A 17,227-nucleotide genomic window follows, 5' to 3' on the forward strand; every position below is an offset into this window, starting at 1 on the left:
GCATTCATGGTGTACTCAGGTCCAATAGAGAAAGTAGGTAAGTGTATTGGCACTCAAGCATCAAAAACCATTATGAAGTTAACAATTATGGGTTATATGCCTTAATGAAATTAATGAAAGTGATGGCAATAATATTACTAGTCTTCATGGAAAGCTCAATGGAAGATTTTATGATGATGGTGGAAGGATGATCTATGGGGATTTTATCAATGTATAGTGGCCACGAATGTCAAGCACACTAAGAGATAGAAAAATGCAACTTTTTGGTGCATTATAAATTGAGATGTTGGTTGATCTGTCAATCTTTGAGCATGTTGGGGAAAGTATCCTTCATACATGAAAAGATAGGGTGACATTGGGCTAATGTGAAGCCTTGTAAACATAAAATGACAAAAAATTTTGATAATAAGAGAATTGCAGCAATAAAATACTTAGAATTTTTATTTTAGATCCTACTTGCAGTAGGGGTATGTTAGTGAATACTAAGAGTTTTGTGATTGAGATTGGAGAAGGATCCATGGGAGCTATCTCTAGCCACATTGAACCAAATGAGAGTGACGATTAAATCAAGAACAATTAAGCAGCATCAGTTTATTTTTTTGAAGGACACCTTTTTCCCTTCATGGAGTGCATTGAAGGGTTTGACAAACATCTGCGCATGAAATTTTTTGATTCTCGGGACAAGAGAAAGGTGAATGTTAATGGGATTTTTTTTGAAATCGTGGAGGAACTCATAGCAAATGTGGGAGGCCTATCTCCTGAAGGCAAGATTTGGTATAAACAAGCTAGAGTCTTGGATGAGGTGAGCATGCAAAATTTCTTCCAATATAATAAAGAACTAGGATGTATTCATGGTGGCTTTTCTAGAGGAGATCTTCCTAGGCCTTGGGATGTTGTTTTCTATGTTATCATGTGTTTCATCATGCTCAAGAACCACTTCTAGGTGCTTTACTATTAACACTTTCTCATTTTAAACCATTCAAGAAACCATGATATAATTTGTTTCCTACTTCTTATTTTCCATTCTATGTAAGATAGTGTTTTTAACATCCAAAAGAAGACGTGGATGAAGGGAAACATTTTAAATTTCTTCACTTGGCTTTCATGTTCAAGCTTTACAAATTCCACTAAGTACTCAACCCACCCCTAATTTTGAACCTACTAACCACTTCTACCTCTCTATTTTCCAACAATCCGAGCTCAAGGTTGGCCTTGAAAAGAATGTCAAAGCTTTCCCTAGCATTGGAAAGGATTTTAGTTTTATTTACTGTGACACAAATATGGGTAGGAGCAATGAAATTACTAAGAGATAAAGCAAAAGACTTAAAATGGAAAAATTTAAAACCCCATGCAAAAAGGATGTTAGCTCTAAATCCACAAAGATGGAGACTAGACCTACGAGTAAGAGGAAAATGAAAATGATGCACACTAGTTATGGCTCCAAGAGGAAGGGTAATCCTAGCCCCTCCCAATGTTTTGATACCTTTGAAGGTGATGCAAGAGCATCCTGGTACTATCCTGCATGTTTTTAGTTTTCCTAGTTTCTACCAAGTTGCAATGTCTTGCATTGTCAAGTTCTTAGTAGGTGTCGAGTGTTTAGTGGATGCCAAGATTTCTAGTTGATACTAAGTTCATATTTTCTGCTAATTGTTTTTGGTTATCGATTGTTCTTTAGTTTTTGAGTCATCCTTTGGATGCCGAGTTCATGTGGTTTCTGAGTTCATTTGGATGTTGAGTTCATGTGGTTGTTGAGTTCATTTGTGATGCTGAGTACTAGTATTTTGTGGAGTCTTCATTTGCCGAGTTGTTTATGTGTAGTTTCCTACCGAGGCTAACCTTTGCATTTAATTTATTACTAGATATTTTTTGTTAGTTGACCTCTAGCTTAGTCTATCATTTAATATGAGAATTGATTTAGTTGTATTTGCAACAAGCCAACTTGTGGCCATGCATGTATTTAAGAGACTTTGGATAGAGTCTTAAAGGAGTAACTTAGAGAGAGAGAGAGAGAGAATAGAATGCAAATTTTGATCATTAAAGATTGTAATTGAATCGTTATATATGGATGTAACCCAAAAGGCCTTACAACTAGGCATGTAATTGATCTTTGGATGGATATATGAATGAAGGCTTTTACTTCTTCTATCTCCTAAGTTGTTTATACTTGTTGTTATTTCCACTATGTTGACTTTGTGCTGGTGGTGTGAATAGTTGGGTGTTCCTTTAGCCTTAGTTCTTCATCTCTCCCTACATCAAGTAGTATCAGAGATAAGGTTTGTTCTTGTGGATAATGTATTGGATACATTGAGACAAATCTCAGCTAGATTAAATGCTATAGAGATAGCCTAGAGGAGAGGATCACATCTTGATGATGTAAGTGATGATTAAAAAGTAGCACCAAACCCTAATCTAGAACCTGGAGAAGATCAAGATGAACCAAGATAATTGAGGGTATTGTCTAGGGTAAATTCAAAGCCTATGGTAGAATTTTTTCTTTATGATGGGAAATTGGATACCAATACTATGTTGGATTGGATCTCTAAAATGGAAAAGTTTTGAGTATGAAAACACTCCTAATAATAAGATGGTGAAAATTGAAGTTACAAGGTTGAAAGGTCATGCCTCACTATGGTGGGAGCATTTGCAAACTGATAGACAAAGGATAGGAAATGAAAAGATCAGAACTTGGGTGAAAATGGTGAACAAGGAAAAGAAAAAATTCCTTCCTTATGATTACCAAATTAGTTTCCTGAGAAAGATACAAAATTTAAAACAAAAAGATATGACTATGAAGGATTATACTCATGAATTCTATAGATTGGACATTAGATCTAGACATGTGGATGGTGATGTTGAGAAAATTCCAAGGTAGATAAATGGATTGAGATCTAGAATCCAATATGAAATAAGTTTTGTGAAATTGGAAAGTGTGGAGGAAGCATACCAATATGCCATGACAGCTAAGGAGATCTTGACAAAGAAGCATAAACAAGAACAAAGAGGTAGAGGTGGTAGATTCCAGAAATGTAGAGGTAGATCTTATGGAGAAGGTGGAAGATTTGAAAATTTTGTTCAAGATAAGGATAAATTTGAATGTAAAAGTGATGACAAAAATAAAATTGAATGGAAAGGAGGTAATTTTTATTAAGGAGGCAGTAGTTCTTATTGAGGAAGAGGTAATTTTTATTCTAGAGGTGGATTTCATGGTAATTGTTTCAGATGTGGTAAAGAAGGGCATAGATCTTTTAATGTAGATCCTATGAAAGTGAGCAAAGTAACAAAAATGTTGTTATTCAAGGGGACACTAAGGGCTCACCTAATGGACTTGAAGCTGAAGAAAATTTGATGGTGGGAAGAACCTTATGTAATAAGGGAAGTGATTAGGAACCTATCTTAAGAAGAAGTCTTTTCAAATACAGATGTAAGATGACTAGAAAATGTTGCAAGATAATCAATAACTTTGGAAGTTCTACAAATTTGGCATCAAAAGAGCTGGTTGCAAAGTTGTAGTTGTGGAGGTTGAAGCATCCTAAACCCTATCATGTTTCATGGATCAAGGATGAACATAAGATAATGGTAAGTGAGCAATGTACTGTGAAGTTCAAGATTGGACATTACTTTGATGAAGTTTTGTGTGATATTATGCCTATGGATTGTTGTCATATTTTGTTGGGTAGACCTTGGCAATATGATAGATATGCTATACATGATGGAAGATTGAATCAATATACTCTTTGGGTATGGGAAGAAGCAAATATTGCTAGCTTTGATTGAAAGTCTAGATGAGGTTAATTGTACTACTATGAGAATTTGCATGGTGAATGAGAAAAAAATTGAAAAGGAAATGAAAAAGAATCAAATCTATTATGCTATAATTCCAAGGAGACTAAGTTGTATCAATAGTAATCAAGTGCCAAAAAATAGTGTTGACTGACTACTAGTAGAAATTAAGTTTTTTTGAATGAGTGTAAAGATATTGTTGCTGAGGATATACCTAATAGTTTACCACTAGCAAGGAGAATATCTCATTGTATGGATCTAATTCCTAGAGCTAGTTTTTTGAATAAAAAATCATATAGATTAACACTTATAGAGAATGAAGAACTTAATAGACAAGTGCATCAGTTTTTACAAAAAGGTTTGATTAGAGAAAGTTTGATTCCATGTGTTGTACCGATTATATTAGCACATAAGAAGAATGGAGAATGGAGAATGTGTACTTATTCTAGAGCTATTAACAAGATCAAAGTGAAATATATGTTCCCTAAGCCGATGATGAATGAAATATTGGATTGTTTGACTAAAGTAAAGTATTTTACCAAGATTGATTTGAAGAGTGTCTATCATCAAATCAGAATCAAAGAAGGTGATGAGTGGAAGACAACTTTAAGGTGAAAGATGGTTTGTATGAAAGGTTGGTTATGCTTTTTTGTTTGACTAATGCACCTAGTACTTTCATGAGGTTAATGAATGAAGTTCTAAAAAGATTCTTGGGTAAGTATGTGATTGTTTATTTGGATAATATTTTGATATTCAATAAGATTAAGGAAGGACATCTTGAGCATGTTAAATAAGTATTGCAGAGATTGAAAGAGGAAAAGTTGATGATTAATCTGAAAGAGTGTTCTTTTATGCAATAAGAGATTATACATTTGGGATTTGTGATTTTAGTTGATGGTTTGAAGATGGATCCTAAGAAGGTAAAAGAAATTTTGAAATTTCCAAAACCTAAGAATCTGGGTGAGGTAAGATCATTTCATAGTTTGGCTAGTTTTTATAGAAAATTTATAAGGAATTTTAGTTCTATTTGTAATGTTATCACTAAAAAAATGAGAGGAGATGTAAAGCAATTCAAGTGGACAATGGAGCTGATAAGAGTTTTGAGACTTTCAAACAAAAGGTTGTTGAGTTACCTATATTGGCTTTGCTAAATTTCAATAAGGTATTTCAAGTTGAATGTGATGCAAGTGGTAGTGCAATAGTTCTATTGAGTCAAGAAGGTAAACCTGTTGCTTTCCTTAGTGAGAAGTTGAATGATGCTAAAAGAAAGTATTTTGTGTATGATCAAGAATTTTTTGCTATTCTTCAAGCCTTAAATAAGTGTAGACATTATTTGGTTCCTAAGGAGTTTGTGTTGTATATTGATCATAAATTTTTATAGTACTTAGGAAGTCAACATAAATTCAATCAAAGACATATGAAGTGGGTTGAGTATTTGCAAAGTTTTGCATTTGTGATTAAGAATAAGACTAGAGCTACTAATAGAGTTGTTGATAAATTGAGTGAAAGATGTTATTTGTCGACTGAAATGAAGGTTGAAGTTCTTAGTTGTGATGACATGAAAGAGTTTAATGATACCGACCTTGATTTTTCTGAGGCATGGAGAGAGTGTAGAGCACTAAATCTAAAAGATGACATAAGTAAGTATGATGAATATTTTATTCAAGAAGGTATGTCATTCAAAGGAATTCAATTGTGTATCCTTAGAAGTTCCACAAGAGTTAATTTGATTAAGGAAAAGTATAGTGGTGGATTGAATGGACATTTTGGAATTGATAAGACATTGATTTTGTTGAAGGATAAGTATTATTGGCCACAAATGTCTAAGGATGTTTAGAAATTTGTAAGAAGTTGTGGAGTTTGTCAAGTTACAAAAGGAGTAAGTCAGTATTAGTTTGTATACACCTATTACTATTCCTGATAAGTCTTCAAGTAACATTAGTATGAATTTTGTTCTTGGGTTGGCTAAAATAGTGAAGGGGTATGATTGTATATTTGTTGTTGTGGATAGATTTTCTAATATGGCTCATTTTATACCTTGTAAGAAGACATTAAATGCTGAGCATGTTGCTAAGCTTTTCTTTAAATAAATTGTAACACTGTATGTATTACCAAGAAGTATTATTTCTAACAAAGATAGTAAGTTTGTTGGTTATTTTTGGAAGACTTTGTGGAAAAAGACAAGTACTGAGTTGAATTTTAGTTCTACATTCCATCCATAGAAAGATGGACAGACATAGGTTGTGAATAGAAGATTGGGTAACTTATTAAGATGTTTAGTTGGAGATAAGCCAAGTAATTGGGAAGTAGTATTGGCACAAGCTGAGTTTGCATATAATAATTTTGTGAATATGAGTATAGAAAAGACACCTTTTTAGATTGTTATAGGAATGCAGCCTAGAGGAGTATTAGATTTGAGAGGTTTTGCTAGTGAAGAGAAGAGAACTATTATAGGGGAAGAATTTTTTGATTCTATGTAGTCTTTGCATAAGGAATTAAATTGAGAATGGAACAAAGTAATTAGAAGTATAAGGAGAATGTTGACAAGTGTAGAAGACATCATGTTTTTGACATTGGTGATGAGGTGATGGTTCATTTGAAGAAAGGAAGATTTCTTGTTAGAACATATAGTAAGCTAAAAATGAAAAAGTTTGGAGCTTGTAAGATCTTGAAGAAGTTTGATAGTAGTAATGCATATGATGTTGAGTTACCTAATGACACAGATATATCTTCTATATTCAATGTTGTTGATTTATACAAATATCATGAGGTAGAAGATGAAGTGGATGTATCAGATTATTAAATCCTAAGAAGAAGATTGAAGACGTTGAACATATACTAGAGCAAAGATTTGGTAAGAGAACAAGAGGAAAAGACTACTACGAGTATTTGGTAAAATGGAAAAATAGACCTAGTGAGGATGCTACATAGATTTCTCAATCTAAGTTGGATTCAACTCGGGTTGTGACACTTGCATGATTTAGGAGAATCATTTCTTTCTACCTTGGTTATATGATGCAGGAGCATCCTAAGTTGCACTATTATCTTACATGTTTTTAATTCCTAGTTTTTGTTGAGTTGCAATGTCTTGCATTGCTGAGTTCTCAGTGGGTGTTGAGCATTTAGTGGATGTCGAGCTTCCTAGTTGATGTCAAGTTCACTATTGCTTCTGAGTGTCTTAGGTTGCTAAGTGTTCTTTGGTTGCTGAGTCATCCTTTGGATGTTGAGCTTGTGTGGTTGCCAAGTTCATTTGGTTGCTAGGTTCATTTGGATGTCAAGCTCATGTGGATGCTGAGTTGGTTTGGGATGCTGAGTGTTAGTATTCTGTGGAGTCTTCATTTGTTGATTTATCTATGTGTAGTTTCCTATTGAGGCCAACCTTTGCATTTAATTTAGTATTATATATTTGTTGCAAGATGACTTGTGGCTAAGCCTAGCATTTAATATAAGAGTTTATTTAGTTGTATATGCAATAGGAAGACTTGTGGTCATGCATGTATTTAAGAGACCTTGGATAGAGTATTAAAGGAGTAACTTAGAGAGAGGGAGATCATAATACAAAGTTTTATCGTCAAAGATTGTAATTGAATTGATATATATGATCATAACCTAGAAGGCCTTACAATTGGGCATGTAATTAATCTTTAGAAGCATTTATGAATGAAGGCTTTTACTTCCTCTATCTCCTGAGTATTTTGTATTTTTTTTTTATTTCCATTGTCTTGACTCTGTGCAGGTAGTGTGAATAGCTGGGTGTGTCTTTGGCCCTATTTCTTCATCTCTCCTTGCGTCATAAGGCAACCCTTCCCTAGACAAGAGCTTGGGTGGTGATATCACTTACCCCATGAGGAATGTAGAGAGGGGTGGGGTGAAGGTGGAGGGATCCCCCCATGAAAGAGATAAAAGTAATGATAGGATGGATAGACTAGGGAAGTCCCTTCACAAGCTTGCTGATAACCAGGAGACCTTGTACAAGAAATTTGAAAACATCATTTAGTGCACCACTAGGGTGATGCATTCAACAGACACAAAATTATATCTTTTTCAAGTTAAAAAGGAAGAATGGGATGAGGGAAAGGAAAGTGATGCCATTCACTCTCTATAGCTTCCTAGTGGACAATTGGTTCAAGACCTTGCTAGACAATCCTGTGAAGGAAGAAGAAGACAAGGTTATGAAGAATGACCAAGGGGACAAAGAGGGGACATAGTGCATGTGCTTGTATTTTTATGTTTTTGATATGTTATGTTTTTTAATGAACTCTATGGCCATATTGGCTAGTATGTATAATATGAAAAACCATAGGAAGTATAGTAGCACACATAGTATGAACTATTACTATAGTTTTTGGCTTATCTAGTTTGATACTATGCTTAGTTTTGATGATGTCATTCGTAAGAAGGACTATGTTCTTTTTTGTGGAGATGGGTTTTTTTTTTTTATGATAAGAAAATGTACAAGATGAACTACTATTGAATGACTATCAGCTAGCCTCCAATTTGTTGTAACACGAGGTCAGGCCCCCATTGACTATTTCATAATACATCAAAAACAAGTCTATGTTTAATTAAATAAATACACTAACATATTGAAAATCAAGCCTCTCCTATATTAATCTCACATCTACTAGTAGTGCCTCTTTTTTCTCTATATCCCATGATTTTGAAAGAAATAGTTCACATATCTAATTTGTTCCTCAAATATTGCTGCCCATGATTTAAGTTGTGACTACTCTTTTTTATCCAAGATTCTTTACTTATGCTGCTCAAAAGCAAAGGAATCAAAATGATATTAAGATTTTAATTTAATTTATTTCATTTAACTAATTGCTACTACAGTCATAAAATGAAAATAAATCAATTAAGAAAGCATTATTAATTTAGGGTTGTGAAAATTGCAAAATTAAATTTTGCACTATAAAAGAGTTTGAGAAATATTTAAACAATTCATGTGTTTTCTCGTATAATCACATTTAATGTAAATTTTTGCTTTGATTTTTTTTTTTAGGAATAGTCCTTTTCTATTAGTAAAAATATTCTAGGAATACAATTCACAAAAAGGGGGTCGGGCGATACAAGATCACCCCGTGAAAGAGTTCACATGGCTGAAGCCAAAATTAAAAACACGACCTCGCCCAAAAACAACAACTGTTAATCAAAACAAGAAAAAAAAAATCCTCAGGCTGTCAAAGTAGTGCTAGTTATGGGAGAAGGATCATCTTTGTTAGGAAAACCCCATGCATTAGTGGGATTGTGGGGCAGGCTAGGAACAAACCAGTCGTCATCAGCAACAACAAGATCAGTAGTGGTCTCTACATATTTAAGCTCAGGTCGTGGAGGAGAAATCGCTAAGGCCAGGCAAGGATACTTTTTAGAATGTGCCTGCCAAGGACCAGGAGGAGGAGTCGGGGACTAGCCAACACCACCATAGGGTGGGGAAGCAAAGCGACACCTCCATCCGCCATCACCACCATTAGGAGAGTGGTGGCAAGAAGTCTAGGAGCGTGGTGTGTGTGAGTGGCAGCCTGAGGACTAGTGTCGAGAATGGCAACCACAAGGCATCGAGACATCAGTTGAAGCATCAGGAGGTACTTTGGCAATAGTGTACGGTGCATTGCCCTAGTGATTTATCAACTCCTACAAGCGAGCAACTTCTAGGGCAACCTTATTAGCTTGCATCTAGATCTACATAATAACATTGTTACAAATGCATGCTTTAGTGTACATAGCAATGTTAACATCCAAAAACTATGAGTGAATAGAACAACATTCCTATCTTTTCGCAGAGAAAAAAAAATTTCCATCTTGAAGGTATGCCAAATTTGGATGAACTTTTGAGGAATTCTAGAGGAATAACCTAGCAGGATCATGTGCCATGAAAATGGTTCGGGCCTAAAAGGCTTTAAAAAATCATGAATCCGTGCCAATAATTTTGAGCACGCTTACAAAACTAGAATATATGCAAAAAGGACTCTGGTTGACCATAGAAAGGGCATCTAGGATTAGGACCCCCAATCTGCTTGAGGCGAGGCCCCAGGGGAAGACCTTGGAAGGCAAGGCACCAAGAAAAGTGGGCAATCTTGGGTGCTGTAATAGCACTCCAAATGGTGTCAAAATATTTTCTCCATTGATAAAGTGAAGATTACAGATGCCAGCACTGGTTAAGCATGTCCACCATTGGAAGATGGGGTGAAAGCCATCAATACCCCATTTTGGGTTTGTAATTGGAAAATGGAGTGGCAGGATACCACTTCCAATCATGCCACCAAGGATGGACAATCTGAATCCCCACTTTATGAACTAAGTGCATAGGGATGGAAGACAACAGAAGGTCAAAAGTCGGCCGCTCTGTACAGAAAAGGCGATATCGGACTTGCATATCTTCCCACGACCTGAAACTCATGGTGACTCTTGAGAGGAGATCCTTAGGAGTTTGGATGCCATGTTTGAAAAAATTCAGAGCACTAGCACCTTGAGTCTTGGCGAGAGGAGTACCCTGAATGGAAAATAGGAGAGACCATCAAATGTTCTATTGATTCAAGGAAAGCCCATTTCAAAACTAATCGCTAGCCTAACAAAGCCAAGGCTTAATAGCTTCCCAGGCTTTCTAGATGCTCTTAATAACAAATGAGCCATGTATGGCCACAGGTTCATGCATGATGAGAAGGGTTTGAAAACCAATCCCCTTCCACACAGGCCTGTTTATAGGGAAGCTAGAAGAAATGCAGTGCCAAACAAGAATCTTCCAGGCTTCATCTCCAAAAATAGCTTAGATAATCCATTTAGCACAGAGAGCAAGGCCCTATTTTTGAGTGGAGAATAGGCCAAGACCACCAGACTCTCTTGTGAGACAACAAAATTCTCAAGCAACTCTGTGAAAACCATGATGATCAGAACCAGAAGCCCAAAGAAAGTCTTAGAGCAAATGTTCCAGCTTAAGATAGGAAGCTTTGGAGGGAGCCCAATAGGAAGAATAGTACACATGAGTGGCTGCCAGAATCTTCAAAGAAATCTGAAATTTACCAACAAGAGAAAGTATCTTGGTGATCCAATATTTGAGCTTTTTTCTAATCTTGGCAAGCACAACATTCCAAAGTTCCATAGGAGAAGCTTGGAAGGTAAAGGGAATGCCAAGAAAGTGAAAAATTTCCCTGTGGGAAACCCATTTCCATTGAAACTGGCCGAGCCAAAGTGGAGCTGGCAAGAATGACTACTGGTAGTAGAGTGGTTTATGCCATTGAATGGCAAAGCCAGAGGCTTGACTAAAGGTGTCCAGACAATTTAAAGCATTTTGGATGTTTTCTTCATCCTCAAGAAGAGTAAGAAAGGAATCATTAGCAAAATGACCATTGACTAACTGGGAGGAAGATCCAGGAAAGGAGATGCCACGAACTAGCCTTGAAGACATAGAATTAGCTAGCAAATAGCCAAAACCTTCATCAACAAGGATATAAAGTGCTAGAGCTAAAGGGAAACCTTGCCTGATTAAGCGAAAAAGTCTAAAAGCTTTAGATTACAAATTATTAATGGTAATGCAAGCATTAGAATCACCAAAGAGCATCTTCATGGACTGAAGGAAATTGAGACCAAAACCCAAAGCCTAAAGCATAGCCAAGATAAAGGGCCATTCAATGCTATCATAGGCTTTAGCAAAATCTATCTTTAAAAAGATAGTCTGTTGCTCGGACTTGCGAGCCCATTCCATACCTTCCCAGACAACAGTGATGTTGTCAAGAATATATTTGGACTTGATGAAGCCAATTTTCTCAGGCCACACAATTAAAGGCAACATGTGCCTAACTTTGAGAGAGAGTGCCTTGGCAATGATCTTATAAGACACATTTAGAAGGGTAATGGGCCTCCAATTGCATATGTCCTCAGGATCACTAGCTTTAGATATGACTTTGATATTCCCTTTATTTATAATTGCTCCTAAGATTTTAGAATGATATGTTTTGAGATGGAATTTGTGCAGATCAGGACCTATTTGCTCCTAGAGGTGTTTGTAAAATTCATAAGGAAATCCATCACAACCAGGGGACCTGTCATCCACCATGGAGTAAACTAGCTCTTTAAGGTCGCTGAGGGAAAGAAGTTGCTCATAGAAAGCACGTTGCTCAACTACTAGGCAGTTTGGAGTAACAGGGATACACATTTTGAGAGCTTCCTCCTGAGCAAACAAAGTTCCCTGTGAAGCAAAGACATTGTCATAGTGATCAATGAATGCTTGCAGGATGTCAGGGAGAGTGGACAGAACAACCACTCCTTGCTTGATCTTTTTAATCCCAACATTGGTATGATAGGCTCGGAGAGCCTGAAAGAACTCCTTCAAGGCCTTATCGATAACCTCCAACCAGTGGAGACAGGCCTTGATTTGGGCTCCTCGGGCAGCATAGTTGTCAACAATTTGCTTGTCATGGCGAAGCTTGGCAAGTTGAATTTACAAATCTACATCAAAGGGGTTGAAGGTGAGAGCCTCAGAGGCTTTTTTGAGGGCAAGGGTGTTAGCCTCATAAGAACATTTTTTGAATATAGCTAGCTAACACCCATAGATGCATAGGAATTGAGAAATTCTAGTAATGGCATCATTCCACCATTGAATCCATCCCCTTGGGGGATGTGGACGTGGCTCCAAATTCTGGACATGTTGGATGTGTGAGAGAGTGGAAGTGTGGAATATAATAGACGTGTTGAGGAAGAATTGAGACTGGGCCACCTTGGGGATAGTAGTTTGCTAAGAAATGATAAAAAATATGGGGGAATGGTCAGATAATGTCACATTTGGCAGTGGAATGATAGGTAAATCTCAATCCTCAGAAAAAGAGAAAAAAATTGCATAGTGATCATAGCACAATCAAGACATTTTAATATGTGGTTAGAGCCAACTAAAAAGTTGGACCAAGTGTGCCAAAACACACTATCCTAGCGACAGTTGGTATTGGGATAAAAAAGGCTCAATTTATTGTGCATGCAATACTAGGCTTGTCTTTCCCTAATTGTCCAATGAAAGGGTAGAATGTCATCTTTGTCAAAGGCCACTTCAACCATATTAAAGTCCCCACACATAACCCAAGTAGCTAGAGGCAAATTGTAAGCTAGCCAAGCCCATAGTTGGGATCTTTCCATTGCATCATCGGAAGCATAAACATTAATGATTCCAAAAGAGTGAATGTTAATGGAAAGCAAAAGCCAAATAATTCTATGTGTGGGGTTAGAACTATGTGAAATAACAACATAATAAAGGCGAGGTGATAGGAGAGTAACTACACCACCTCGACCAGCTTCGTGCTGGGAAGAAAACATCATGTCATCCTGCCAAATTACATGGCATGTCGAAGCAAGCATGAGACTAGAAATTTTAACTTCTTGCAGACAGAGAAAATCTAAATTACCAAGTCTATGACGGACATCCCAAACTTAGTACTTTCTGGGGAGGTCTATGAGACCTCGAACATTCCATAAAAGAAGTTCATGAGAAATCTTTCATATCATCTTCATCCTTAAGAGAGGAGTAGTTATTTTGCAAAAAGGTAGAATCATGGTTGAAGTCAGATGGAAAACTCTCTAGACTTAGACCCTGACGCTTCACCTTTGGAATCTCTGTAGGTCTAGAAGGGATGTGAGAACGTTGTGTTGCTGATGGTGCTATGGAAGAGGCAGCAAGAGGAGTACGCACCCCAGCCAAGGTAGAAACCCTGGCAGCTACCTTAATCCCCTGTGAGCCAGTAGGGTTTAAAACTTGCAAAATTCTGGGCGCCGTTCCTTTGTTTGCCACTTGCATCCCTACGCAAGTTGGAATTGACACTCCTGTAGGGAAAGGAGGAACTATGAGAACCACAACATAGGACTGCTTGAGGGGCAAGGGAATCGAGGGAGCCTTGCCTTTACGCCTAATAGTAACCCATTCTTCCTTTTTCTCGTTGGCCCGTTTGACAGGCGCCTCTTTAGGCATGGGGTTGACCCTTGGCGTAGCTAGAAGGTAGTCCTTGATCTTGTGTTCTACAAAATGGCACCTATAACAGGTGTTGAGGACGTTCAAGTAAAGAACCTTTTGTGAGAAGGTTGTAGTCCCAATCTGAATTTGCATAGAATCCTTGAGATCCTTGGAAAGATCCACCTCTATGCAAATGTGTCGTTGCGGGCGAGCATTGAAAAATTTCTCAAGATCCTTGGTGACAACTTTGTCAAGGGCTTTGGCAATGGACTCAATGAAAGGCCAACAAGGCAAGGGTAAACCTAGGAACTCGACCCAAACAGGAACTCTAAGCTTTTTGTCATCCAAGACTGTGAAGTCTCGTGACCATTTTTTAAAAACAAGCAAGGAAGAATGCACAGACCATGGTTCATTGTTAAAGACTGTGTCTACCTATGAGGGGTTAGTGAAGCGAAATAAAAAAATCCTTTGGCAAGGTTTTGCACAGCATCAAGGCGGACTCCATAAGGAGTCCAGCTCTTGTTAACCCATTCTCGGAGCATAGCTTCCAGGGAAGTCCTACCCACAAAATAACCTACCAAGGTGTGTTGTTCTAACCAATCACATGCAACATCAAATTCTTGCAAAGGAAGGATAATATTAGGATTACCTCGTGAAAAACCTTTGGGACAAACTTGCGTGGATGTTTGTTCGGAGGAGGTGCCATGGTAGTCCGAAGCAATAGCGTGAACACTAGAAACAATTGGTTCATTGCTAGCTGGAGCCATTATAACCTAGCCTAAAAAAGTCTCGTAGTAAATGCAGTGTGACAAGTGGAGCTAACAGAGAGAAAATTCAGACGAAAAGCCGTACACAAAAAATTGAAAGATCGCATGAAGCAAGAAATCCTAGTAGAACGAAAAAAAAAGTCCCATAGCACCAATAAATGATTTTTGTTTTTTGGCTTTGCGTTTTTCTCAATTGCAGAGTAGAGAGGTGTTGCCTAGTGAACAAGGTACATCTCAATTAAAATGTGATATCTACCGAGCATATGGGCATCTTTAGAGACATAAACCTCTGTCTATTTTAGACTCTGTTTTCAGGAAAATGACATAACGCTAAAGCTTAAAATGCCAAAAGTAAACAATTATTTATTCAGAAGCGTTACACAGCACATATTTTTAGGTCAACGGCAAACCATCTCGCTATCAATAGCGGTGCCTATTGCGACTGCTACATCACACCATACAAGAACTAGTGAGGCGTCTGCTGTTGTAAAGCAAAAGAAGATTTGCTTTCATTTTAGAAAGAATGAAAGGAATAAAACAAATAGAAGGAACTCCGATCTCCTCGACTGCAATAAATTTGATCTTGGTGACACTCATGGCTGCTTTATGGAAGACAGAATACAGAAGCAGGGAAGTGTGCATGAATTATTTAAATAATTATTCGAACAAACAACAAAACATAAATAACATAACATTTCTATCTTGAAATCCACGCTCCTTATTGTCAAGCAATACTCCATGCCTCAAACACAAATTTATCTTCACATTGCAACTGCGGCTAATACCACGGCTGTTAAGACGATAAGCGCAGGGGACCCAAAAATGTCGGAAGCTCCACTGTTTAGAGTGGGATTCGAACTCGGGCTTGTGCTCGTAGTTGGAGCGCCTGAACCAGTTCCAGAAGGGGAAGTAGTGGGGACCTCCGAAGATGTGGGAGAAGGGGAAGTTGCAGGAGCCCCTGAAGCTGAACACACACAACAATAAATATAGAAAATTAATTACCAATCATAGTAAACCTTGGCTATCTTCCAGTCAAAAGACCTTCTGATCAAAATTGAAAAAATAGAAAATACAAACACAGTATTTTACCCTGGCATTGGCTGACAGGTGGCGTGGTGACTTTGCATGCAGCCGGTAGAGCGAGAGCTCGAGTCTGATTAATCGGAATCCCCAGCGAGTTGTTACCAGTCAACAGCTGGCAAAGACATGGAGCATTGTTGGCGACAACAGAAGAAAGGCCGCTGCAGCAACCCTGAGACGGAGTTGTGGTATTTCCAGAGATATAATTGAGACACGGCGATAAACTCAAAAGGGCGGTTGTACAGCTGGACTGTGCCATAACCCCTTGCTTTCCTACGGAAGCCATGAGAGCCACCACGCAAAATATTATTGCAATTAATGGCTTCCCTGGTGTCTGTGTTATACTTGATCCTGCCATTGAAATTAATAACAAATAAAATCTTGCTATGCTGCTTAGTAAAAAGAATCAGAGGCCTCACAAATTGTTGTAGTTAAACAGAATGTACTGACATCGAATAGAAAGGGTGGTGATGTTTTAAAGGGAAATTTTGGGGCCCGCATTAGGTACAAAATTTGGTAGTCAAAAATGGTTGCTCACCGAACCAAGGTGCCGTGCAATGAATGCCACAAACTAGATTATTCGTTACACATGCTTGGACTATCACAATGTTTCTTTTAAAAACGGTTCAGAATGAGAAAAGTTGTGTATCCAATGAAAATATCGGATGACAGTAAATGGATATGAATAGACTTATTTTAATAGTGAGAAGCAGATATATTGGTAGACCAAGCACTCTGCCCAGCAAAGATGCGGCCAACGAAGCCGAATTTTAAATTGTCTGATTAGTTGGTTTTGACGTCAACGGATTATATGCTCAATCTACTAGATTTTATTGAGAACTTTCCATATCTTTACGTATATAGTTATGCTTAGGTATTCTTTTTATTTATTTATTGAAACAAAGCAAATTTACAAAGAATAACAGCTACACGAGGTAGCTGGAAGAGAGATACGAGGTATTCTTATATATTAGCTTTCACATCAGATTTATTACTTATTACTATACATGTTTCACTAGGGCCGTTATCTATGTGAATCTGATCGTGTGCTTACCTAAGTTCAATTTAATAAGTAGAAATGGCTCCATATTCAAGTAAGTCTATCCTTTTGTTACTAGAAGCTAATTAAATGGATGTATCAAGTTACCAAACTTAGGTCATGGATATGTCACTATTGACATTTTCATCATGATCAAGAAACAATTATTCAAGAATATTCATTGAAGGATAGAGTAGTTAAGATGAGGCAAGATTATTCTTTTATATTGGGTTGACTATTAATTGGTTGTACTATACATTCTATGTTAAACTGAATGTCGTACACATTATACATGAGGAAGGAGAATGCAAAATTGCTCTGCTAGGGTTTTGCATGTAGTATGACTTTTCTTTTGAATTCGTCTATGTGTATTACACCTGCCATGTCACATTTATTATGCGAGCATAGGGGTTTTTATTATGGCTCTAGCCAACTTTAGCCTTGTCATTGATACTAGTGTTGGGGTTGACGCGATAGATGCTCATGATGCCTCTAGCCAAAAAATGCCCTAGCAAGTTTGTTCTGAAAGTTTTTCATGAGGTAAGGCCCCCTTGATATTGCTCTTAACATTTAGGGTTTTGATAATGCTTATGATTGGCTACATAAGTGCATACTTTGATAGAATGTTTT

The 17,227-nt window shown here is 37.3% G+C and overlaps 1 protein-coding gene across 1 annotated transcript; it reads right to left on the minus strand.

Annotated features, from left to right (window-relative positions):
• Positions 1 to 15,097: 15,097 nt before the first annotated feature.
• Positions 15,098 to 16,000, minus strand: LOC149579915 (non-specific lipid transfer protein GPI-anchored 5-like). Its single transcript, XM_089812649.1, has 2 exons — positions 15,568 to 16,000; positions 15,098 to 15,442 (listed from the first exon to the last, which is right to left on the minus strand). Exons 1-2 carry the CDS (start codon positions 15,914 to 15,916, stop codon positions 15,240 to 15,242), a joined length of 552 nt encoding a protein of 183 aa, XP_089668775.1. The 5' UTR covers positions 15,917 to 16,000; the 3' UTR covers positions 15,098 to 15,239.
• Positions 16,001 to 17,227: the final 1,227 nt, after the last annotated feature.

This window comes from Cupressus sempervirens, chromosome 1 (assembly GCF_028749045.1).
Source record: "Cupressus sempervirens isolate cs-2001-9-10 chromosome 1, ASM2874904v1, whole genome shotgun sequence".
Classification (NCBI taxonomy): domain Eukaryota; kingdom Viridiplantae; phylum Streptophyta; class Pinopsida; order Cupressales; family Cupressaceae; genus Cupressus; species Cupressus sempervirens.